Source organism: Babesia bovis (genome assembly GCF_000165395.2).
Source record: "Babesia bovis T2Bo chromosome 4 map unlocalized Chr4_1, whole genome shotgun sequence".
Lineage (NCBI taxonomy): Eukaryota > Apicomplexa > Aconoidasida > Piroplasmida > Babesiidae > Babesia > Babesia bovis.
The window spans coordinates 839,936-860,628 of NW_026261571.1; the positions used below are offsets into that span (position 1 = coordinate 839,936).

A 20,693-nucleotide genomic window follows, 5' to 3' on the forward strand; every position below is an offset into this window, starting at 1 on the left:
AACTCCATTCAATGACAAGTATTAGTAGAAGGTAATAGGAAGACAATTGTTCAATGTTACGCCCTTAAATATGCCACGAACCATAAGGTCCAGAGATGTAGTCGCAACGCTGAAACCTACTCCAGATCACACGTGTAGCCCACTGTCACGCTGTATACGTTCTTTGCCTACAGATGTGCGTGTTTGGGGGTCCTCACTCATTGAACTAAAGCCAAGGTTAATTAAAGGAATAGTGCAGCGAAATGTTTTGGCTTTTCATAGACGTTTCAAACGTGTTGAATTGATATCCAATGGCCGTCGGGTGAATCCAAATGCCATTCAGTTAAGTACTCTAAGGCCTCAGCTTGCTGGAGGGGATTTATTTATTGCAGCGCCGCAACGTAGCGGTAAAACGTTATTATACCTACTTCCTGAAGCATTACGTCAGGCTTACGGTAGTGATAATACAAACGTGCAATTTAAACACAAGGTTTTGGTGATTGTGCCTACAGTGGATTTAGTTCTGCTTGGTAGTAGATCTGCTTTTGGTGTTTTACGTCAATCGTCTAGAGTCCTAGGATTGTACTACAAGAATATCATCAGTGGAGAGCATGCAAACTTAGTATCGGAAGCCGATATCATATACACCACGCCTAATTGTGCTTTGAAGGCCATTCTTGGCTCTCCTAACATTTTTAAAGATGTTAGAGTTCTGGTCCTTGATGAAGTACACCGGCTATTAAAAGCACAGTCTGCGTCGATTGTTTTAAGGGTTAAATCATTGTTGCAGGCAGATGTTCAAACCATTGCATTGGCGCCTCGAAATGATCACATGTTGCGAGAAATCGTGACTCGAGCTCTAAGGGTGGACATGAGATTAATATCGTTCTGTGGAGACCACGGTGGACAAAGGGTCACCCGGCATATTTGGGGTCCTCAGCGCAGTTCAAAATCTGCTGAATTGGCTCTAATGGATTTAAGTGGACCAACCACTGTGGAACATACCAACACGCTTGAGAACAAGGTCCATCGTACTAGACTCCATATTCTCGAACATTCTAGAACTACGGATCTCTATGTAGGAGACTTCCATAAATGTGAATATATTTTAGTAGAGCCTTACAAATTAGCTGAACTTGTGAATTGGAGTTTAGGTATAGGTACCAAATCTGTGGTATTCTTTCCGACCGTTAGGATGACTCAATTTTGCTATATTTATTTCAAGCATTTTAGGCAATACGACAACAATGTTTATGCTCTGCATGGTGGATTATCCCAAGAAAAACGGCGTTATTCCATAGATATGTTTACGACCATTAATAAAGGCGTACTCTTCTCTACGGACATTGGGTCGTTAGGTCTTAATTTAGGTACTATCGATACTGTGATACATGTCGGTGCTCCGGAATCGGTTGATACGTTATCAGATCGTGTTAATACTGTCAATGGAGATTTAAATGGAGCACGTAATATATTCTTATTACACGACCTTGATGCCCATGTGCTCTATGAGGCTTCGCAGCACAATTGCGACATAAGACCAACTACCGATAAGAGTTACACTAATAGTCATTTTGATGTGCAGCATACCTGGGTGGAAAATCCCTGTTACCGGGCTTCCTGTGAATTGATGTACCGATCGCTAATTGGCTACTACTGCAATCAGGCATATAGGCTTAAATTCGAGCGCTGGCAAGTACCTAGCCTGGTTAACGAAATTGTTAAATCATTTGGATTCACCGATACATTTAGTGTTACGAGGCAGTTTGCATCCCGACTACAACTCTGGGATGCTCCGGGTCTTGTCATAGAACGAACAGCCCCAATGAAGACTGAGCTTCAGGCAGCTGCGGCAGGTTACCCTGGTTTTCGTTCAAGATATTTACAAACTAATGTGGCAAATGTCGATCAGCATTTGAAACTTCGACCGCAAGAGGTCTAATGTTATATCGGACACTTTAACGTAGCATCCTGCACGCACTGTTAGGTGTCTATATCAATTATGCAATGATGCTCTCCATTTGGTATAAGTACCTGAACATTTGATGCCTATTGTTTTATTTATAATGCTGCATTGTATGTATTTTATGCTGTTGTTTCATAGCAATTCCGCCAATATGTTAAAGGCATATTTTATTTCTTCGCGATTATTACAGCCTAAGATGGCTAATTTACCACTTTTGTATATAATACAAGTGGCACATCGTGTTTTCTCTTGTGTTATGCGTGCTAGTTCCACTTCCAACTCACGTTCCAGTTCTATCCCAGCATCCCATACAGGATTTTCTGCCGTGGGCATAGTATCAGGGTCCGTTGGCGGATTCGGGAGATCTATTTGTAATCTAACACATATATTGGACAAGCTGGTAATGTGATGTTTCGCTTTTCTGCCGTTATGTAACAGTAGTCTAAGATTTATTGGTCCGTCGAAAACGACCTTGCAATATAGCTGATCTATGGTTATGTTCTTTGCGATCTCATTCACCGGTAGCACGTTGTGGTTGGTAATATATGTCCATTCCAATCCATTACCATGTGATTCTTGATTTGGGTGCATTATAACTTTCCATTTCGTTCGGTATCTTAGTTTGTAGACAACCCTTTTAAGTTGTTCCTTGGCCTGTGACTCTGTTAGGGTGCCCATAATAACTAGGCGTCCGTTTGAGTATATTCTGCATAGTGAAAAGGGTGATACTATGACGAACTGGACACACAATCCCATGTACTCACTTCTGGCAAAGCTACGCGCTATATGCAGAAGGTCGTCATTTTGTAAGCCTTGTCTACTGATGACTACTGATGCCCAAACGACACAAAGTGTAGATTTTGTTATTTTTAGGCCTGCAGGTATCTATTATCCGTAGCCAGGACCTACCTTCTGGCTGTCGACAGTCTATCAGTGACACATCTATCGTTTCATCAAGCATCTGATATGTACAGCAGAGTTAATGAAAGAAATGCATGAAATTAATCGTACATTGTTTTGGATGTGTGGGATATTATCAAGTCCTCCACATCGAAGATGTCATGGAATCCGAGGGGCCATGCGGGTTAGCTTGGCCGGATGAATTGGGGAAGCCATAAAACGGCTGTTGAGGTGTGTAGAAACCTACCAATCCCGGTGGAGTCTGTAATCGGTCGTGTTGGTAACCGTAGTTCACGTAAACTCCGTTGAGGTGATGGCGGCTGTCCTTAGGTACATAATGTTCATTAGCCGTTTGCCTATAATTCTTGTGTTTATCATCTTCGTAGGCATAAGAGAATGGCTGATGCTTTGTGTTTGAGTAGCGGCTGCCATAGTATCCCATGGGCCAGTGTCCTGGGAATGATACATCAGGTGCGTTTTCCTGATGCATCTGGGCATTGTATCCGGGTATCTGATCAATTTGTTCATGTTGTTGTCCACTACTGCAATGACGGGGCATTGTAGGGTTTCCGTCATGCTGCATAAACGATGTCATTGTACAGTCTATAACTTACCACATGTGAACCACGGGGGTATTTATCGCGCCTGTTCAAACTAGACTGTTGATAAGATGCTGTAGGTGAAGACGGAGCACATCCTGCATCTTTCACAGGTTCGTCATCAAAAAAGACAAACATAACGGAAGCATCAATGTCACCACTCAGAGGCTTCGGCATGATAACAGGGGGAGAGTCGTCTACATCGCCGAAGGAATGTCTGATTTGTTGGTTCTTTGGTGATATATCCGTTTGTTGAACTTTTGGTGAAATCACTATTTGACTGCGTTGTGGTGAGATGTCCGTAGCCTGTTCTTTGGGTGTTGGTATCAATTTTTGTTGATTTTGTGTTTCCATCATAATCCTTTCGCTAACTTCCAGTTTCTTTAAAGTTTCCTCTGCCTTCGCAAGAGCAATTGCATCCACGCCATGTTCTCCTTCTGGTTTAACCGCCTTGGTCTCCTGCTGCACAGGCTTGGGTTCAACAGGCTTCTTAGACTGCTTGGGCTGAGCTGGTGCTTCAGGTGATGTAACTCCGGGTGGTAATTCAATGGTCGTGTCTTCTGGTTTCGTCTTTAGCAGTGCTGCCCATTGCATTGGGAATGGTTTTTTGGAATTTTGTTGCGGATGCTTTTGCACTTCTTTCCATCCATCCTTGGAACTACTATCTTTGGGGTTATCTCGAGTTGGCTTCTTTTCTCTTTTGTTCTTGAAGTTTTCCATTTCAACAGCAGTTTCCACTGGAGTAACAACTGTAGACGCCACTGTGGCACTGGAGGTTACAATTCCTACTGCCTGGTTTACTAACACGGATGGGCTAGTATCTTTAACATTCTTTGGGCGGCGTTGCGTCTTCACTTCAGGTACGTGCCCAACTTTGTTTCCTTCACGCCTGAAATTGTTACCACTACCTTTACTTCCCTTTGCCGTAGGGGAGTTCTTGACCTTCTGTGGTTTAACAACTGTCCATTCTCCCTGCTCGTGGCCTATGTTGATTTCCATAATGCGATCTACTTCCTGTTGGATTTTTTCACCATTATAATCGCACGCTTTCACCAGTTGTATGATCTCGGTATGGTTATAATTATAGCCTTCAAGAACAGGTAGAAGATTGCCCACCCATTTCTGGCTTCTGGGTGAACCGGGATAGGTAACCTCTTCTCGGCTACCTTTTCCCCGATGTTTATTCATAGGTATCTTGGCCATTCTGTAAAATAGTGAGGTAAGTTGGAAGACATGTTACTTCAGCAATTTCTGACATCTCAAGACGGGCTATAGACACAGGTTGTGTAACATGGTCTGACACATTGAAACCATGCATATAGATATTATAAAATTATACAAATGACATATATATAGACGATGGGACTTACTTTCTGTGCGGAAAATGCATGTGAGTCCTTGAACTCTAGCGATATTTGCGAATGATTACTACGTCATCCACTTATGGACGATTATGACTTTTTTATTAGACCTGGTACCTCAGGAAAGGGAGACTTTTGTATTTAGACCGTGCACAACACTACCTTGTCTGGAGGGTCGATGTGCTTGTGAGGAAAGTCGCGACAAACGAATGATCTCCACTGGGCTATCAACGACCTTCGTTCCAGATATATGGATTATTTAAATATGTAGGTGTAAATGGGTATATTTCAATATTTTAGGATTAATAAATTCGCATTATTTTTCTTTTTAGTTCCACATCGAACGAAATTGGCACCACTATTATACGCAGCTGGTATCTAACAATTATAACAATAATAATAATGCCTATTGCGTATTCTAAATGTTGCCAAAATTTTGAGTGAAAGGTGTACGTAACAAGATTCCATATGGGCAATGGCATAGGAGCACATATCAATTCCATGATTCTGTTTATTTATTAGATATTTAAATGCGTTATGCTCAAATAGTAGTTGGTCCTGCCGGCAGCGGTAAAACGACGTATTGTAAAGCGTTGCAGGAATACTTGTCGGCCTGCCGTCGCCGTTGTCATATCATTAACCTAGATCCGGCTACTGAAGAGGATGTGCACTTTGAGGATGCTGAAGGCACGCAGAAGGTTGGTTCCTCTAAGGAAGGTTGGTTTTATCAGTGTTTTTCTTAATTCTTTACAGAATACAGTACATTCGACACAGACATCCGTGACTTTGTAGACATTGGTACCGTTATAGAGGAAGATGAGCTGGGTCCCAATGCAGCGCTCGTTAAGAGTGCTGAGATGCTCACTGATAATATAGAATGGCTTGCTGAACAGATCGAGGAGACGTATAGTGACGAGTCATACTTGCTATTCGATACTCCTGGGCAAGTAGAATTATTTGTCCACCTTTCTTATGTGAAGAGTATATCGCAACTATTATATAGGCTCAACATAAATGCTGTTGCTGTGTTTCTATTAGACGTCAGCTTCATGGCTGACCCAACTAAATTGATAGCTGGGTCCATGGCTGGTCTTGCCGCTATGGCGAATCTGCAGCTTCCACATATCAATGTGCTCACTAAGTGTGACCTGTTGTATGATGCGGTTTCTGACGGTCAATTCAAGTTGAGGCCTTTCCTTGACATCACGAGTAGCACCTTTGGTCTGTCTGCCAGTGACCTTGCTTTCCAGAGAGACTTGTTCAAGAATCCTTCCAAGTCCAATGCATCTGATGACGAGGGTGGCTATTCTTCTTACGATTCTGATCCTGGGTTTGACGACGAGCCGACAGTAGACTATGATACTCTCTGTGGTTTTATTAACCGCGGCCCTGATGATCTTCTGAACTCGTTGGACAGCCACTTGCCACCGAAGTACAAGCGTCTTAACTCGGCGTTCGCATCACTTCTGGAAGATTATAATTTGATTAGCTTCGTACCTCTAAACATCAATGACGAGGGATCTCTAGAGCAGCTGGTTGTGGCAACGGATATTTGCTTGCAATACGGCGAGGACGCCGAACCCAGGGCTAACTTTGATATGAATGCTGAATAGTGCATTATATAATGTTATTACTAATGAAGTACATTTACAGCGGCACTATATTGCTAGTAATGTTATGATCAATTGCTCAACATTTCTAGAAGGTATCGTCGTGCTGTTCCTCCAGTGGTATAACGTGATATTTGGTGGGCACAACTGCTTCTTCTGGTGCCTTGGCCTTATTTGGCTCCGGGTGGTACAAAGCATTTATCTTTCTGAGCAAACCGGACAATAAGTCTCGTGATTCCTCCGTGACATCAGATGCCACCGGTGAATTGATACAACGAACTTTGCAGCTTACAGGGTAATCTCCAGGTTTCAGCTCATTCGCCGACATACTTAATGTGCAGCAAGTCTCGCATATATTTTTACTGCAATCGTAGCTTTCGTAGATTTCCCCGTTGGCACACATTAGCTCTATGGCACCTAGGCATCAATATCATATCCTATAAATCACTTACGTATACGTGAGAAAGAACACGTGCATAATTTAGGGATATCTTTGTTCTCAGCAAATATGTTATTGAGAACACAAACCTGGGCTGAAGTAGAGTTAACAAATCTATCATCTCGCCATACCATCGTATATGTCGTTCAGAGAGAAGATTTTTGCCATTGTCAACGGCACCACACTCCTTTCCATTAGCTGTGTAAACTGAGCGAGAGGCGCTACTGTGGAACATCCGGTAGATGGTAACATAGACACCAGGAATACCCCTGCTATTATCCATAGCTTGACGTTGAATAATTCCTGCATTTTGTCTATGGTAAATAGCATCCTAAGGCGATAAGATTGTCTATATGTATATACAGTGCTATAATTCTATATATGACAACATTGGTATTCTATTCTTCTCCGAGCGGTTATTTCATTGTTGTTGGCCCTTGTTACTAAATGCATCGTTGATGTTAGTGTAGTAGTCTGTATACATTATATTCACGGTCGTTTTAAAGTTATACTTACGTGGTTGTTGAGGTATACCCCCCTTGTATTCGGTTTGTTTGACGTCAAGTTTATACCTGGCAAGAGCCTTCTCACGGTGCGGACTTTTGAGGCACCTGAAAACATATTAGATATATCTAAAACAAAACTGTGTATACAATATATCATAGCGTTAATTTCGTTGAAATAGTTCGATTATAGGAGAATAAAACGTTTATCGTTTGTGGACATATCATTACCTGCAAAGAATTTCAGCCATATCCAGGGTATATCTCGAGAAGGATGATTTTGCTGAGCGCCACATTTGGATTGAATTTAAAGGAAATGTGTAACCCTGAAATGTTTATGCCGTTTTTGTACTGGTGGGCATCCCCTATATATACACATCGCATGTACATTAACGCACGAAGTCAGTTTTAACAAATGATATTTCACACCTGTAGGCTGTTTACGCATCTGACTCGTTTAGCACTTCGTCCGGAGTCATGCTTCCATCGCAGATTTTCTTACATTCGCAACATTGCTGTTGTTGCTCACGTTGACCATGGTAAAACCACTCTTGTGGATGGTCTTTTGCGCTGTAGTGGTGAAACTCTGACTCACAGTCGTGCTTTGGATAGCAATGAGCTGGAGAAGGAAAGGGGTATCACCATATGTTCCAAGGTCACCAGGGTTGAATGGTCTGGTAAGACATTTAACATTGTTGACACACCTGGTCACGCTGACTTTGGTGGTGAGGTTGAGCGTATTTTGAACATTGTGGATTGCGTATGTCTATTAGTTGATGTTGTTGAGGGACCTAAACCTCAGACTACTTTTGTTTTGCGCAAGGCACTGGAGAACCCTGCCCTAAGAGCCTTGGTTGTGGTCAACAAATGTGACCGTGAGTGTAACAAGACTCAATCGGATATAGAGAATGAGTTATTCGAGCTTTTTGTCAACTGCGGTGCCTCCGATGACCAACTTGAGTTCCCTGTTCTTTTTGCCTCTGCTAAGGAAAACTGGGTATCCCATTCATTTCCCATTGACCGTTCATCAGTCCACGATACTTCTTTAATTCTTGAATCATTATCTCAGGTTGCTCCCGCTCCTGTTGTGGCTTCGCATGACTTCTTTACGCTCCAGGTATCTCTCCTTGACTTCGATGAGGGTTGCACTTTGATCACTGGTAAGGTGAATAGCGGCAGTGTGAAGAAAGGTGATACCCTACATGTGAAGGATCCGAGTGGAAAGGTGAAGGGTCACATGGTAGTAAAAGACATTTACGTTGCGAGGCGTGAAGGCAAAGTCAAATGGAACGGTGTGGCCCGTGTGGGTGACATCATATCTATCCAATGTCACAAGGGTGTCATTCCCGAAATTAACGATACTGTTGGCTCATGCACTAATTTTGATGCTTTGGAGCCTGTCAAAATATCCGAACCCGTTATTTCCGTTATGATTTCGGCAAACAGCAGTCCATTGGCTGGTACTGATGGCAAGCTCCAGACAACTGCCGACATTGGCAAGCGCTTGATGCACGAGGCCAAGCGCAACCTGACTCTGCGTGTTGAAGAAAATGCAGATAAAACGGCATTTTATTTGAAAGGTCGAGGTGAACTCCAGATTGGAGTGTTACTGGAAAACATGCGACGTGAGGGCTATGAGATGACTGTTTCTCCACTATCTGCTATAACCAAGATTGGTGACGATGGTGTCGAGATGGAGGCTTTACAGCAATTGTTAGTTATATGTCCAAGCGACATGGCCCCTAATGTAGTGGACCTATTATCATCCCGTGGCGTTGAGGTAGTATCATATTCAGGTAAGTTTACGAAACGTGCATTTTGATTTTTATTAGATTGCCAAGGTGGTACTGAGAAGTTTACTCAGTTGGAATTCTTGGGTACTACCACTCAATTACTTGGTTTAATGATTTCTCTGCGCGATATCACTCGGGGACGTGGTGAGATTGCTGTGTCAACTGTGGACTACCGTCCCTACGAGAAGAACAACCAGAATTTCCGCAAGAATGGCTGCCTTATATCTAGCTGCGCTGGCGTGGCTACTCCATTTGGTCTCGAACCGGCTATGTCCAAGGGCTCGCTTTTCATTTCGGAAGGTACACGTGTCTACGAGGGCATGGTGATTGGTGAATCGGGTAATGATAAAGACCTTTATTTAAACGTAGTGAGAACAAAACCTGTGACTGGTATGCGCAACAAAGGGAGCGAACAAATCATAAGGATCGTTTCGAGGCAGCTTACTGTAGAGCAGGCACTGGCATTCCTGACCCATGATGAGCAGCTTGAGCTAACTCCAAAACGCATTGCTATCAGGAAGAAGCAACTAACTAAGCGATAATGTAGATGTTTTGTTTGTTTATTATAGCTATTTGGATGATGTGTTATCAAAGTTGTGCGGGACCAGCCCAAAGTTGTCTTCCAAACAAAGGCCACTTGAGATCACTATGCCTCGAATAGAGACATAATAGAACATCAAATGGTCTTAATGTGACTTTATTAAAGTGGTATTATAGCTCTAGAATACAATGGTGCGTGTTTTTTAATGTCCAGTGGTAGCATCATTGGGATGGGAAACGTGGTGAACACATACCGTGTATCTCTGGTCTACTTTGGATTCAATGGCGTCTTTATATGATCTTCATATTGTGAAAGTACAGCTCTAATCGTTTATAAGGTCTACAGAATATCTTGTATTTTGACCAAGTGGCGCTTTGTCTAGCCTTCTGTACGTATCATGTACTTCATCAGAGGGTGATACTATGAATCTCTATATCTCCCCTTTTGTCACAATTAATATGTTTATGTTTTGTTAAGACTAATATAACGGTCTTATTTGAATTTTAAATTTTGAAACTATATAATTTTACACAAAATGGAAATACCGGCTGCTGCATCGGACCTATCCAACCTCGATGATCACTATGTTAGGAGTGATGATGAGGTTAGGGATACTACTCTTATCGGAAGAAGTCGCCGTTGTTGCGTGGGCAAGAAGACTATGTGGATAGTTTTGCTTGGGACAGCGATCCTTACAGCAGCAATTACCAGTGGTATCATCCTACTGGTAACCAGCTTATCTGGTAGTAAAGCAAAACCATCTGGCGGCGTTAAGCATATCGGGAAATTTGACGGTCTAAACCGTGCAGATTGCCATGTTTCACCCGAAACATTCGCAGAGCTCTCTTCCATGGCTCACCTTGGTGAAATAAACGTCAGTGACCCTGCTGAGATCGTTAAGTACATGGACTTCACTCGCATGGCTAAGAAATTCGATAGAAAGTATGACACTGTTGCTGAGAGGCACACTGCCTTCTTGAACTTCCGTCGTAACCATGACATTGTTAAGAGTCATGAGCACAACAAGGCTGCCACTTACACCAAGGATTTGAACCATTTCTTTGACAAGGATATAAAGGCCGTCGCTGCTAAATTATTGCACAAGATTGATGTTTACAATGAGTCTAACATCAGTGTAACTCCTACTGACACTACTGCCACCAAGGAAAATCAGCCCATCTACGCTACTCTAAAGAATTATTCAGTTTCCGCTGGATACCCACCAATTGGTAGCAAAGTCAACTTCGAGGACATTGACTGGCGTAGGGCTGATGCTGTGACTCCGGTGAAGGACCAAGGGATGTGCGGTTCTTGCTGGGCATTTGCCGCTGTAGGTTCTGTCGAGAGCCTCTTGAAGCGTCAAAAAACTGACGTCAGACTAAGTGAGCAAGAGCTGGTTAGTTGCCAATTGGGCAACCAGGGCTGTAACGGTGGTTACAGCGACTACGCTTTGAACTACATTAAGTTTAACGGTATCCACCGATCTGAGGAGTGGCCTTATTTGGCTGCTGATGGCAAATGCGTTGCCCATGATGGAACCAAGTACTACATCAAGGGTTACCACGCAGCCAAGGGACGCAGCGTCGCCAACCAGCTCCTTGTAATGGGACCCACTGTCGTTTACATTGCCGTTTCTGAGGACCTCATGCACTACAGCGGTGGTGTTTTCAACGGTGAATGTTCAGACAGCGAGTTGAACCATGCTGTTCTTTTGGTTGGTGAAGGTTACGACAGCGCATTGAAGAAACGTTACTGGTTGCTCAAGAACTCTTGGGGTACCAGCTGGGGAGAGGACGGTTACTTCAGGCTCGAGCGTACTAACACCCCAACTGACAAATGTGGCGTTCTTTCTTACGGTTATGTCCCATATTAAGGCAGAGTGGAGTGACTGAGGTACACTATATCTTGGCTACGAAGTTCTGAATCATAAGATTTGTAGCCTAATAACTCTCAAAATGTATATATATGTAAATAAATGTCGCATTCTTCTGTAATATATGTTGTCAGCCTTTAGCCATTCATTGTACCTTTTGTTGGATAAGTGGAATAGAACACATCTATCGTTTTCTAGGATTTATTAGCATATTAAGTATGATCATTTCCATGTATACTTCCATTTGTTGTTGTTATTTATGGATTGTGCGTATGATCTCATAGTGATGGCGCCATACTCATGGTGCATAATCATTTAAACCGCACAGATTCCATAAATCCAGTGTGTACAATTTGTGTGTATTTCCATAATAATGCTTCTGCCCTCACTATGATAATGATATGTGCGAAATGTAGCTCCTATGTCTAGACCAACAAGCGATGCTTTAAATTTTTTATGAAATCAAATGGCTTCTATATGTAGACTTTTGTTACATCACAAGTATGCTGCTCCAAGTACACCTAATCTTGACGCTATAACAGCTGCTATCAATGCGAAGCTACAACCTATCTGCTTTCACATTAAGAATGACCCTAATTACTCCACTTATGTATACGACCAGCATTTTTATGTATGTTATTTTATGTTGTTGATTTTAATATTGTCAGGGTATACTGTGTTCACCTCTATTCGAGGGCAAAAGTTACAAGGAAATAAACGCAATGGTCGAGCAGATACTGGAGCCATTAGGTATGTTGTATAGCATATTTACGATAAGTATTCTAGGTTTAAAAGGCTGTGTCCGTTTGAATTGTCAGCCTCCGTCGCGTTTCCACGTAAGTTGTGGAATCTTTTTGTTGATACGTTACAGAAACTACGTAATCACATTCGCTGGCGATGGAACGTTGATAAGTGACCTAATCCGCACCATGGTAAACACTGCGTTTGTTTATTAGTTTGGAAAAATGCCATTTACCGCCGAAAAGGAAAGATATCATGTGTAGGCATGATTCGAGAATAATCGCAGCCATCCAAAAGTAGTATCCAGCAACTGCGTGTGATTAGGCGTATGCAATGACACGCTTACCCATAGACTTTGGTGTCTCAGTTGATATGTATATAAACTTGGTGAATCCATTCACAGGGCCTTCTCCAAGTATTGCTAGCACCAAGTAAAGCAGACACTGGTATAATCTGTTGTTCTATTTGCTACTGACTTACTAGCATTGTGTGCATTCCGTTGTAGGATTTGATGTATAGTGGGTTTTTCGTTGCTAGTGTTACGTATAGCAAATAGAAGTCCATACTGTGCATTGATATATATCCATGTCCGAGAACATACCACACAACTGGCGCAATGAGGATGATATTAAAGAAGCTATACAGTATTCGCATTGGGTATATTCCCATAATCTGTACGATGTTTTTTGTCCGTGTACAATACCCACAGCAAGTGCGATAACATTGATGAGGTTGAGTAATAGCGTTGCGTAAACTACGAATGTCGAGATATGGGCGATTTTTGTAAACTTTGCGGGTTTTGTTTCTAATTCATTAGCATTGTAGTGTACTAGTTTAAGGCCCTGTGTAGATTAGTGGCTTTCATACTTGAACATACCCATGGGTAGTTTAAATGTGTCCAGTCGAAGTTTGTGTTGAGGCTTTCCTCATCTTTATCTTCATTATTGGTCACAGTTCCATCTTCTTCTTCATTGGATGCTGCATTAACTGCGTTATCTTTGACAATCTTTTTTATTGCTGCTTTAGACAGCTTCAATACAATCCCTGTTAAAACCATTGTAGCTGGAATCTATTTTCCTTTCTACTTGGTTTCATTTGTACCTCACAAATGTATGCTATCTATATCTAAGTATTACAATGTGGTTAACGTATAGTCCGTTTATATATCTACCTGGATCTATATTTATTGAATCATGGTTACTTCGTGAAGGCTTGGGGAGTTGATTATACTTTAATGGCTATGAAATGCAGTGTTTTTACTTAATCTTTTGTGATTAGTTTTTAAAGATGTTTATGTAAGCTTATATTACGTTAATAGTCTGTTTATTAGCGATTAATCTATGGAATTTTATGAGATACTAGTTTCATCTTCGTCACAGAAGATATACCAAGCATTTTTCCTCTTAATATTTCGTCGTAGCTTCACTGTGGTACTATGTTAGTCATATAATGTTTTTAAAAATTAAATCTTGTGCAGAAGTGCGCGATTAACTCCAAGTTTTATGTTTGGGACATGTATATTATTCTCAAGTTCCTTTCATAACTTTAGTACTGTTAAAATCACATTTACGGTTATTATTGTAATGACCATATATATACATCGCTTGACTTAGTAGTCCTAGTAGACATTGCAGATAACCAATAGATAGATCAGGATAATCTTTCATACAGATTAAGTATAGGATTGTTGTCTATTTTCAGGATGGCATTTGCAAAGTTGTCTATTTTGTTTACGTTTTTATTAGTACATTTAGTGTCTACTAATGCCTTCGATTTGGGTGAATGGTCACATGATGCGCATGACACCCATGATATCAAAGCTCATCATGAATCCGCGGCTGATGCGGCTCCTGGTGCGCCTGCACAGGCGCTCAGCGAATCTGAGGAAATGGAGAAGGCGCTGAAGGCACTAGAGGAAGAGACTAAACTGGAAAATAAGCCTAATGAGACCCCTGCTCCTGTTCCTGTGACTCCTAGCGCGGAAGAGAAACAAGATGCTCCTGTGGAGGAAAACAAAAAGGTCGACCAACCGAAAATTGAAATACCTGCACTACATCCTCCTGATTCGCCTCTTCACACCGATAAGGATGATGCGTTGGACATAACTACAGCACCATTTACGTTGGTAGAAGACCCTGCGAGTCACGAGAACGAGCTAACATCAGAAATTCCCCAAACTCCTGCGGATGATACTAATGTCAACGCTGGTAATGAGGATTCTATTATAACTGATACCACTCCCATAGCTAAGAGCATGCGTCTGAACACTGTCACTAAAATTGACGAGACCATTGAAAAGCTTAACCATCGTTTCCAGACGTTTTTGGAGTCTGTAGCCTCATCTGCCCACGACCTTACGTATTATCAGTCTTTGTTAGATACTGCCTATGATGTATTCTGCAGGGAGATTAACGGTGACATGTCGCCGATGGGAAGTGGTGGGCAGCTGGATAAGGATGGTAATGGAGTGACCCTTATGATTAGTGCTGAGATGTCAAGTGCCATTCGTCGTAGTTTTGATACCAAGGTGGAGGTTTTAGAGTTGGCTGCTTCTGAGGTGGCCAGTCAGAAGTCCAAGGAAGTGGGTGCCCAAACTATTCACGACGCCCTTACCGTAGGCCTCAGAACTGTTAGAGATACCATAACCTCTCCGGGCATGACAATTCACACGACAAGCAATGACATGAAGAACATGACTGCTATTGTAGCTGACATGTCCAAAGGCCTCTTGGCCGACATAATTAAGTGGACACTAAAGGAAGATGTTTTAAAGAAGCGACTGTTCGACAAGATAGTTGAGCGTGACAATTTCATCAAGACGTCGCCTGACGAGCTCCGTATGGAGGCATTCACTCACGCAATCCGTGAATTGGCTGGAGAATTTCACAATGCACAGAAAGAGAAGACTGGTGCTATCGAAAAGCAGAACGGTTTCAAGGAGTACATGGACGAAATGCGTGAGGACATCAACACCATTCAGAGGCTTATTGACACATACTTTGCCACTGTGCACAAAGGTCATGCTAAGGCTATTCTCTACGAGGCAAGCAAGGAGCTCAGAAAAGATGGTAATGCTGAGAGCCAATTGCGTTTACGTGTGGCTGAGCAGAAGGTTCATCAAGAGGAACTTAAAAAGGCAGAACCAAAGCAGGAGGATACGGGATGTCCGTATCCAACCGAACCTCAGGATCCAAGAAAGCCCATTGGCTTTGACAACCCGTGTATAATTCACCATCCACACATTTACAGGTGGTAATTTAAGTGTGTAAACCTAAACATAACGTTATAAACATCAGCTTTAAATCATTAATACAGTTTTGATTTCGTGAAAGAGCACTAAGTGACACATCCTTCCTTCGTCGCCGACGACACTACACATTTTACGGATGGGAGACCTAATCTAGAATTGACTCTATTTTGCTCAGAACCTTGCCTTCCACCACAATAGTGATAGTATGTATTCAATGGAGCAATGTGTAACCCTGTTTGGCACTAGGCAATGATAGTCACCTTACTGGGTCGGTCCAATGTAGGCAAGTCGTCCCTTTTTAACGCCCTTGCGGGCAGTAACGTGTCAGTGCCAAAGTTTATGAAGTCTGTAGTGTCTAGTAATCCTGGTACCACGAGAGATGCAAAGTATGGCCAAATTTTCATTAAGGGTAAGAGAATCACTTTGGTGGACACTGGTGGGATAGAATCTGCTGTAATGCCCCCTGGTTTAGGCTCAAGTAGTTGTAGTAATCGCTTCAGTATCTTGGAACATGCGTTAAAAACCGCTGGTAGATCAGATTTGGTACTGTTTGTTGTAGATGGTCAAGAAGGTATTACTCCTCTAGACATGACTATTGCGAGCAATTTGAAAGATCAATGTTCCAGTACATCTAGTGTTTTGAAATTGGTTGTCAATAAGCTTGATAGTGAAGGTTCGGAAGAGTATTACGAGGCAGTGAGCAAATGTATATCGGACTGTTATTCACTTGGTCTGGGTGATCCGATTTTTGTCAGCACTCATGACCGTCATGGTGCTCAACGCCTGCGTAGCATTATATCTAAAAGCTTGAATATATCCTCGGGTGATGTTATATCTCGATTAGAGCGTTTGGCACTTACAGAATCTATTCCCAAGGTAAATACTCGCCTTGGACAAGAATGTGACACTATCCAAGACCCTGATGAAATAGAAATTGATCAATCATTGAGAGTGTGCTCTAGCTTCAAAATCGGGTTCACTCCAAATGATAGGTGGCTTAGGCACTTATTTAACGTCTGCGATTCAATCCCCTTTGCAAGAGACACTGATGGCAAGTATATAGTACCTTCACCCCTTTCTCCTGGTGAGATTGCGGCTAAAATGTATATTCCCAAGGAGGTGGACGCTGAAGATGAGGCTGAAACTGATTCTGCCGAGCCAGATATACCACTAAAGACCAAATTCAGCATTGATACTAAACCGATCCGGCCGTTACGAGTGGTATTGCTCGGCAGTGTCGGAGGGTGCCAATCTAGGTTAGCGGCATTACTAGCTGGCTCTGGATTAGATGTGGGTATAGAGGATAAAACGCACGACACTCTTTCACCCAATTGGCATCAATTTACTAGCGAGTGGCAACGCCACGGTGCTACTGGTACTACAATACAGCCTATGGAAATCTACATTGCTGCTGCTCTGAACCTTGGAGGCAGCCTTGGTAGGGTATCGTCAGCTCAAACCATGGCTTTGTTGCGAAGGTCTGACATTGCTATCATGTGCATAGGTGACTGTGATGAAACAAATACTTGGAGGGTCGTCCCTACCAAAAAAGAGACTGCATGGTTGACTCGTATCATCAGACTGCATAAACCGTCGTTGGTGGTAACACCGGTATCTCAGCATCCAAATAGAAAGATGGTTCTGGACATGGTATCGAAGAGTCACGAATTTGAGTCTATACGTATACACCCACTACAGATAGTGGAAACTACTTCCGATACGCCACCGCCTGCCGTCAACTTGAATCGGACTGTAAAAAGGATCCAAAGGGATGTTATATCACTAGCTGATAGTACTGAGCGTGTTCTCGAGACTAGTGTTTTAAACAATTGGCTGCGCAGCTTTTTGGCTAAGTGGCCACCACCTTGGCATGAAGGTTCCAAGGTCAATGTTAAATTTGCTGCACAGTGCGCCACTTGTCCCCCTACCTTCGTTGTATGGTCCAACGTCTGTGCTTCATTTCCTCAGCACTACTTGCGTCAGATGAAACGCGCAATGTCCGAGGAATTTGGGTTTCAGGGTATCCCTCTGAAGTTCATCCTTAGGACCACTGCGCAGCCCAAGTCAACCAATCGCAGGAGCAACCTGTCGTGGCGGCGTAAGCTGCATAGGGCATGATCTGGATAACGTGCACTATATATGCTAAACATCGCATTATGTACAGGCATAGTCCGTTAACCTCGATAAATATTAGGAAAAGTTCAATCACCGTCGCCAGTTTCGGCGTCGGTTTTCAACTGTTGTATCTAGGTCAATCTGTATAATTGATTGTCCTGCTAAGCCTTCCTGGCCTTGTGAGTGATTCAGAAAGTTCTTCTGATGGCTTGTCACTGGTGGCAACTATCATCAGCGGTCCCTTCAATCTGGCCTTTGCGTCAACATTGGACATTGGCAATATCGTATCCGCCTTGGAAACGCCGTCTAACAGCAATAGTAGAGTAGCCAGCAATCTGCGATCAAGATCAGTGAGATCGTCCTTATTGGCTTGAAAATGATGTATTCCCTCTATGCAAATGCAAGTCAGACCTTTGCCAACAGTAGACATGGCATATCCAAATGACGAGGCCAAACGCCGCTCACTCTCACCAAAGTAAGGTGACAAAATATCTTCTATCCTTATTATATGGAGGTTTAGCAGCTCCACGCGAGATTTGGAAGAATCATTATTTACAGCAGCCTGTAGAGATTTAAACCACCTGATGAATTTTTTACTGGCGTTAGCTCCACATATAAGCAGTTCTTCAACCGGTTGCAAATTGTAATGTTTGTATAGTGCATTGTGGTATATAAAAGGAGTGAAGAAGTCCATGAGTGCTCTCTCGAAATGTGAGCTGTTTTCCATAGGTCTGATATGTGCCATATGCTCGGGTTTTGGCAAGATAGCCGGGGAATCTACTTCTTCTTTATCATCTGCTTTATGTATAATGCTCTCCGTACAATGACCTACCGGTAACTATGTCAACAGCGCACTCAGGTAGCTTGAACAATTGACACGCCTCCTCAACTGCAGCTAATATCGACTTTATATACTCAGGTGTCACAAATCTGTGGTTTTGTAGTCTACATTTAAGACCCTTGAGTGTTCTGAATTGCAAGCATTCGTTTAATAGACATCTTATAAGCTTCGACCTCAGCAACTCGACAGGGTCTCTTATGCATGGGTTTATAAATAAACAGACGGCATCAATGCTAAAGTCCGCAATACCGTCCGGCATGTTTTTAGTGTGTACCTGTTTTGATGTGTTAGGTACCTGCCGTCCATTGGGTGGAAGAAGCTTGCGATCGGACTACTCCTTAATGTACTTCCCATCTTTAGAGAACCTGATATACGGTGATGTTGGTGTGTAACGTTGGTGCGGTACGGGCCTATATCCCAGTTCAATATCATCTGGATCCAGGTAATCAATGCCCATGTCATCCAGGAACTCAAGGCGTTTGGGATAGAATCTTTTGATCATTGGCAACTGGTCAAGGGCACTGTAGAAAAGGTGGCCGATTCTTAATCCATGTATTTCTTCGGGTTTTCCCCATTTAGCAACAATCTCGGTATTTGGTATGACCAGGTGAGGTGGCATGTCCATGATAGGATGGCCCTTCATATTGATATACCAAATCAACCCCTTTACTAGCTTATCCCATGTAAAGGACATATAGTCCATCCCATCGCCCCAGTCAAATTGTAAGTAATCGAGTATGTCTCTACGGAGCCAGTGTTCCTTGGCGTCGATATCACCCTTCCTAAACTTATCCAACCAAAGTCCCAGGGGAAACCCATGAAGCTTAGAAGGCCACAGATCGTCACTGGGCACGTACCATTCAGGTTTTATAGTATTATATGTCACGGGGTTGAACGGCGTACCGTTCTTCTCGCTCTCCATGAGAAGCTCACGATTGTAGTCCATATACATGTCATTGAATAACACCATGCACTCCACCACGTCTTCAAAGCTCCAGTGGTAAAATGCATAGTGGTACCCTCCTTCAGTCTCGTCCCTGGTGGGACTCCTTGTGAGCACTGTAGAAGATTTTGTTTGCTTCATTTCCAGCAATTTAGCCACTATGCCCTTTAATAAGCCTGGGCGTATTTTTGCACGATTCGACGGTTCTGGCAGAGTCTGCACCTTTCTATGGTCTAATATATCACGTTGGTGTATATATTTGTCCTCAAAGTAACCAAGAATTATACGCTTCACGTCGCGGATCGGCTCGGGTTCCTCCTGATTCTCTTCGTAATCCTCATCGCCAAATTTAGGCTTCCTTTTTTTAATGGGATTCGGGATCCTAAAACCCATGCCCTTGACCGCTATGCTGTCGGAATCGCCATCAGCCTGTTCCTTCAGATAGGTAGTGGTAGGGAACCCAATCAGCCACAGTAAACGTGGAGCTTGGAGTATATCTTCCCTAGTGTATTCGTCCGGGTTACCCTCACGATACTCCATGATCTTGTTGTACAACTTGATGTCGGTGTCTTTTAGCTTCGTGGTTTCCATTAAAGAAGATAGCTCCAGCCCAAGGCAGTAACCTTTCAGTTTTGGTGCATCAGAGTCATCGAACCTGAAAGAAGGATTAACCATAAAGTCGCCATACTTTTCCTGGAAAAACCTTTAGGACCCAAATATATACAACCTACACGATAGAGTATCAATCCCATCAATACCTTCCACAGCTTACGTGATATCTTGATATTCCTCTCGCCATCACCAGGTGACGTACTGCCTAGGTCACCAAAACGACTCATAAAACTCTGAATGTCAATATTGGTCTCATTTGTAGCTGTAGAATCATCTTGGGGTTGACTTATTGAACTGGGTAATGGTTCTGATGTATCACCTGGAGATGAAGAACCCTCACTAGACTCCTCGATGTTCTCATTCTTGTCTAGGTTGTGGATATCATTGCCATCAATAACGTATAATCGTGATGTAGACCTTCTGGTATCTATTCCAATGGAATCGCCAAAATGCTTGCCATGCCAAAAATGCTGCGGTGGCACCCTGGCATTGTAGAGTGAAATGGAAACTGAATTGCGATAATTAAATGAATCTGCATCTTGTATGAGTTTTAGCAGTATATATGTCAAATGTAAGTACATATGTTTAGTGTGTGACCTATATACGCTTTCACTGGCAACCACTACA

General features: G+C 42.7%; 14 protein-coding genes across 14 annotated transcripts; 7 read left to right on the forward strand and 7 right to left on the reverse strand.

Moving 5' to 3' along the window:
- Positions 1-20: 20 nt before the first annotated feature.
- On the forward strand, positions 21-1,951 carry BBOV_IV007660 (DEAD/DEAH box helicase family protein). The gene has a single exon (XM_001610638.2). It carries the CDS (start codon positions 71-73, stop codon positions 1,919-1,921), a length of 1,851 nt encoding a protein of 616 aa, XP_001610688.1. The 5' UTR covers positions 21-70; the 3' UTR covers positions 1,922-1,951.
- A 101-nt stretch (positions 1,952-2,052) lies between these two features.
- On the reverse strand, positions 2,053-2,956 carry BBOV_IV007670 (uncharacterized protein). The gene is made up of 2 exons (XM_001610639.2): positions 2,855-2,956; positions 2,053-2,820 (listed from the first exon to the last, which is right to left on the reverse strand). Exons 1-2 carry the CDS (start codon positions 2,904-2,906, stop codon positions 2,078-2,080), a joined length of 795 nt encoding a protein of 264 aa, XP_001610689.1. The 5' UTR covers positions 2,907-2,956; the 3' UTR covers positions 2,053-2,077.
- A 1-nt stretch (position 2,957) lies between these two features.
- BBOV_IV007680 (uncharacterized protein) lies at positions 2,958-4,948 on the reverse strand. The gene is made up of 3 exons (XM_001610640.2): positions 4,815-4,948; positions 3,460-4,648; positions 2,958-3,422 (listed from the first exon to the last, which is right to left on the reverse strand). Exons 1-3 carry the CDS (start codon positions 4,832-4,834, stop codon positions 2,982-2,984), a joined length of 1,650 nt encoding a protein of 549 aa, XP_001610690.1. The 5' UTR covers positions 4,835-4,948; the 3' UTR covers positions 2,958-2,981.
- A 62-nt stretch (positions 4,949-5,010) lies between these two features.
- Positions 5,011-6,430, forward strand: BBOV_IV007690 (ATP binding protein family protein). The gene is made up of 2 exons (XM_001610641.2): positions 5,011-5,522; positions 5,559-6,430. The coding sequence occupies exons 1-2, from the start codon at positions 5,336-5,338 to the stop codon at positions 6,416-6,418; spliced, it is 1,047 nt and encodes a 348-aa protein (XP_001610691.1). The 5' UTR covers positions 5,011-5,335; the 3' UTR covers positions 6,419-6,430.
- Positions 6,431-6,483: 53 nt separating this feature from the next.
- BBOV_IV007700 (putative integral membrane protein) lies at positions 6,484-7,194 on the reverse strand. Its single transcript, XM_001610642.2, has 3 exons — positions 6,986-7,194; positions 6,868-6,948; positions 6,484-6,832 (listed from the first exon to the last, which is right to left on the reverse strand). The coding sequence occupies exons 1-3, from the start codon at positions 7,182-7,184 to the stop codon at positions 6,504-6,506; spliced, it is 609 nt and encodes a 202-aa protein (XP_001610692.1). The 5' UTR covers positions 7,185-7,194; the 3' UTR covers positions 6,484-6,503.
- Positions 7,195-7,240: 46 nt separating this feature from the next.
- Positions 7,241-7,673, reverse strand: BBOV_IV007710 (ATP synthase epsilon chain family protein). The gene is made up of 3 exons (XM_001610643.2): positions 7,589-7,673; positions 7,371-7,465; positions 7,241-7,328 (listed from the first exon to the last, which is right to left on the reverse strand). Exons 1-3 carry the CDS (start codon positions 7,651-7,653, stop codon positions 7,276-7,278), a joined length of 213 nt encoding a protein of 70 aa, XP_001610693.1. The 5' UTR covers positions 7,654-7,673; the 3' UTR covers positions 7,241-7,275.
- Positions 7,674-7,742: 69 nt separating this feature from the next.
- BBOV_IV007720 (Elongation factor Tu GTP binding domain family protein) lies at positions 7,743-9,717 on the forward strand. The gene is made up of 2 exons (XM_001610644.2): positions 7,743-9,153; positions 9,190-9,717. The coding sequence occupies exons 1-2, from the start codon at positions 7,773-7,775 to the stop codon at positions 9,690-9,692; spliced, it is 1,884 nt and encodes a 627-aa protein (XP_001610694.1). The 5' UTR covers positions 7,743-7,772; the 3' UTR covers positions 9,693-9,717.
- Positions 9,718-10,140: 423 nt separating this feature from the next.
- BBOV_IV007730 (babesipain (cysteine protease 2)) lies at positions 10,141-11,626 on the forward strand. The gene has a single exon (XM_001610645.2). It carries the CDS (start codon positions 10,227-10,229, stop codon positions 11,562-11,564), a length of 1,338 nt encoding a protein of 445 aa, XP_001610695.1. The 5' UTR covers positions 10,141-10,226; the 3' UTR covers positions 11,565-11,626.
- Positions 11,627-12,000: 374 nt separating this feature from the next.
- Positions 12,001-12,510, forward strand: BBOV_IV007740 (uncharacterized protein). The gene is made up of 4 exons (XM_001610646.2): positions 12,001-12,195; positions 12,233-12,314; positions 12,351-12,400; positions 12,436-12,510. The coding sequence occupies exons 1-4, from the start codon at positions 12,031-12,033 to the stop codon at positions 12,478-12,480; spliced, it is 342 nt and encodes a 113-aa protein (XP_001610696.1). The 5' UTR covers positions 12,001-12,030; the 3' UTR covers positions 12,481-12,510.
- Positions 12,451-13,393, reverse strand: BBOV_IV007745 (putative integral membrane protein). Its single transcript, XM_051767619.1, has 6 exons — positions 13,183-13,393; positions 13,013-13,147; positions 12,907-12,977; positions 12,786-12,870; positions 12,652-12,748; positions 12,451-12,615 (listed from the first exon to the last, which is right to left on the reverse strand). The coding sequence occupies exons 1-6, from the start codon at positions 13,360-13,362 to the stop codon at positions 12,482-12,484; spliced, it is 702 nt and encodes a 233-aa protein (XP_051623666.1). The 5' UTR covers positions 13,363-13,393; the 3' UTR covers positions 12,451-12,481.
- Positions 13,394-13,999: 606 nt separating this feature from the next.
- On the forward strand, positions 14,000-15,607 carry BBOV_IV007750 (uncharacterized protein). Its single transcript, XM_001610647.2, has one exon. The coding sequence runs from the start codon at positions 14,008-14,010 to the stop codon at positions 15,559-15,561; it is 1,554 nt and encodes a 517-aa protein (XP_001610697.1). The 5' UTR covers positions 14,000-14,007; the 3' UTR covers positions 15,562-15,607.
- Positions 15,608-15,781: 174 nt separating this feature from the next.
- Positions 15,782-17,727, forward strand: BBOV_IV007760 (ribosome-binding GTPase family protein). The gene has a single exon (XM_001610648.2). It carries the CDS (start codon positions 15,805-15,807, stop codon positions 17,671-17,673), a length of 1,869 nt encoding a protein of 622 aa, XP_001610698.1. The 5' UTR covers positions 15,782-15,804; the 3' UTR covers positions 17,674-17,727.
- A 17-nt stretch (positions 17,728-17,744) lies between these two features.
- BBOV_IV007770 (ATPase associated with various cellular activities (AAA) family protein) lies at positions 17,745-18,809 on the reverse strand. Its single transcript, XM_001610649.2, has 2 exons — positions 18,503-18,809; positions 17,745-18,465 (listed from the first exon to the last, which is right to left on the reverse strand). The coding sequence occupies exons 1-2, from the start codon at positions 18,768-18,770 to the stop codon at positions 17,807-17,809; spliced, it is 927 nt and encodes a 308-aa protein (XP_001610699.1). The 5' UTR covers positions 18,771-18,809; the 3' UTR covers positions 17,745-17,806.
- A 2-nt stretch (positions 18,810-18,811) lies between these two features.
- On the reverse strand, positions 18,812-20,678 carry BBOV_IV007780 (uncharacterized protein). Its single transcript, XM_001610650.2, has 2 exons — positions 20,186-20,678; positions 18,812-20,147 (listed from the first exon to the last, which is right to left on the reverse strand). Exons 1-2 carry the CDS (start codon positions 20,645-20,647, stop codon positions 18,843-18,845), a joined length of 1,767 nt encoding a protein of 588 aa, XP_001610700.1. The 5' UTR covers positions 20,648-20,678; the 3' UTR covers positions 18,812-18,842.
- Between the last annotated feature and the right edge of the window lie 15 nt (positions 20,679-20,693).

Coding starts and splice junctions, on each gene's coding strand:
- BBOV_IV007660 (XM_001610638.2), top strand. CDS start 71: ATGCCACGAACCATAAGGTCCAGAGATGTAGTCGCAACGCTGAAACCT.
- BBOV_IV007670 (XM_001610639.2), bottom strand. CDS start 2,906: ATGCTTGATGAAACGATAGATGTGTCACTGATAGACTGTCGACAGCCA. Junction 2,821..2,854: donor AGACTGTCGACAGCCAGAAG/GTAGGTCCTGGC, acceptor AGATACCTGCAG/GCCTAAAAATAACAAAATCT.
- BBOV_IV007680 (XM_001610640.2), bottom strand. CDS start 4,834: ATGCATTTTCCGCACAGAAA. Junction 4,649..4,814: donor ATGCATTTTCCGCACAGAAA/GTAAGTCCCATC, acceptor ACTATTTTACAG/AATGGCCAAGATACCTATGA. Junction 3,423..3,459: donor ACCCCCGTGGTTCACATGTG/GTAAGTTATAGA, acceptor TCGTTTATGCAG/CATGACGGAAACCCTACAAT.
- BBOV_IV007690 (XM_001610641.2), top strand. CDS start 5,336: ATGCGTTATGCTCAAATAGTAGTTGGTCCTGCCGGCAGCGGTAAAACG. Junction 5,523..5,558: donor GGTTGGTTCCTCTAAGGAAG/GTTGGTTTTATC, acceptor AATTCTTTACAG/AATACAGTACATTCGACACA.
- BBOV_IV007700 (XM_001610642.2), bottom strand. CDS start 7,184: ATGCTATTTACCATAGACAAAATGCAGGAATTATTCAACGTCAAGCTA. Junction 6,949..6,985: donor TCTGAACGACATATACGATG/GTATGGCGAGAT, acceptor ACTCTACTTCAG/CCCAGGTTTGTGTTCTCAAT. Junction 6,833..6,867: donor GTGTTCTTTCTCACGTATAC/GTAAGTGATTTA, acceptor ATTGATGCCTAG/GTGCCATAGAGCTAATGTGT.
- BBOV_IV007710 (XM_001610643.2), bottom strand. CDS start 7,653: ATGTGGCGCTCAGCAAAATCATCCTTCTCGAGATATACCCTGGATATG. Junction 7,466..7,588: donor ATGGCTGAAATTCTTTGCAG/GTAATGATATGT, acceptor ATATGTTTTCAG/GTGCCTCAAAAGTCCGCACC. Junction 7,329..7,370: donor GGGTATACCTCAACAACCAC/GTAAGTATAACT, acceptor TAATGTATACAG/ACTACTACACTAACATCAAC.
- BBOV_IV007720 (XM_001610644.2), top strand. CDS start 7,773: ATGATATTTCACACCTGTAGGCTGTTTACGCATCTGACTCGTTTAGCA. Junction 9,154..9,189: donor TGAGGTAGTATCATATTCAG/GTAAGTTTACGA, acceptor GATTTTTATTAG/ATTGCCAAGGTGGTACTGAG.
- BBOV_IV007730 (XM_001610645.2), top strand. CDS start 10,227: ATGGAAATACCGGCTGCTGCATCGGACCTATCCAACCTCGATGATCAC.
- BBOV_IV007740 (XM_001610646.2), top strand. CDS start 12,031: ATGGCTTCTATATGTAGACTTTTGTTACATCACAAGTATGCTGCTCCA. Junction 12,315..12,350: donor GCAGATACTGGAGCCATTAG/GTATGTTGTATA, acceptor TAAGTATTCTAG/GTTTAAAAGGCTGTGTCCGT. Junction 12,401..12,435: donor AGCCTCCGTCGCGTTTCCAC/GTAAGTTGTGGA, acceptor GATACGTTACAG/AAACTACGTAATCACATTCG.
- BBOV_IV007745 (XM_051767619.1), bottom strand. CDS start 13,362: ATGGTTTTAACAGGGATTGTATTGAAGCTGTCTAAAGCAGCAATAAAA. Junction 12,978..13,012: donor TCAATGTTATCGCACTTGCT/GTGGGTATTGTA, acceptor AACATCGTACAG/ATTATGGGAATATACCCAAT. Junction 12,871..12,906: donor CTCATTGCGCCAGTTGTGTG/GTATGTTCTCGG, acceptor ATCAATGCACAG/TATGGACTTCTATTTGCTAT.
- BBOV_IV007750 (XM_001610647.2), top strand. CDS start 14,008: ATGGCATTTGCAAAGTTGTCTATTTTGTTTACGTTTTTATTAGTACAT.
- BBOV_IV007760 (XM_001610648.2), top strand. CDS start 15,805: ATGATAGTCACCTTACTGGGTCGGTCCAATGTAGGCAAGTCGTCCCTT.
- BBOV_IV007770 (XM_001610649.2), bottom strand. CDS start 18,770: ATGCCGGACGGTATTGCGGACTTTAGCATTGATGCCGTCTGTTTATTT. Junction 18,466..18,502: donor CGCTGTTGACATAGTTACCG/GTAGGTCATTGT, acceptor TACATAAAGCAG/ATGATAAAGAAGAAGTAGAT.
- BBOV_IV007780 (XM_001610650.2), bottom strand. CDS start 20,647: ATGTACTTACATTTGACATATATACTGCTAAAACTCATACAAGATGCA. Junction 20,148..20,185: donor TGGGATTGATACTCTATCGT/GTAGGTTGTATA, acceptor AGGTTTTTCCAG/GAAAAGTATGGCGACTTTAT.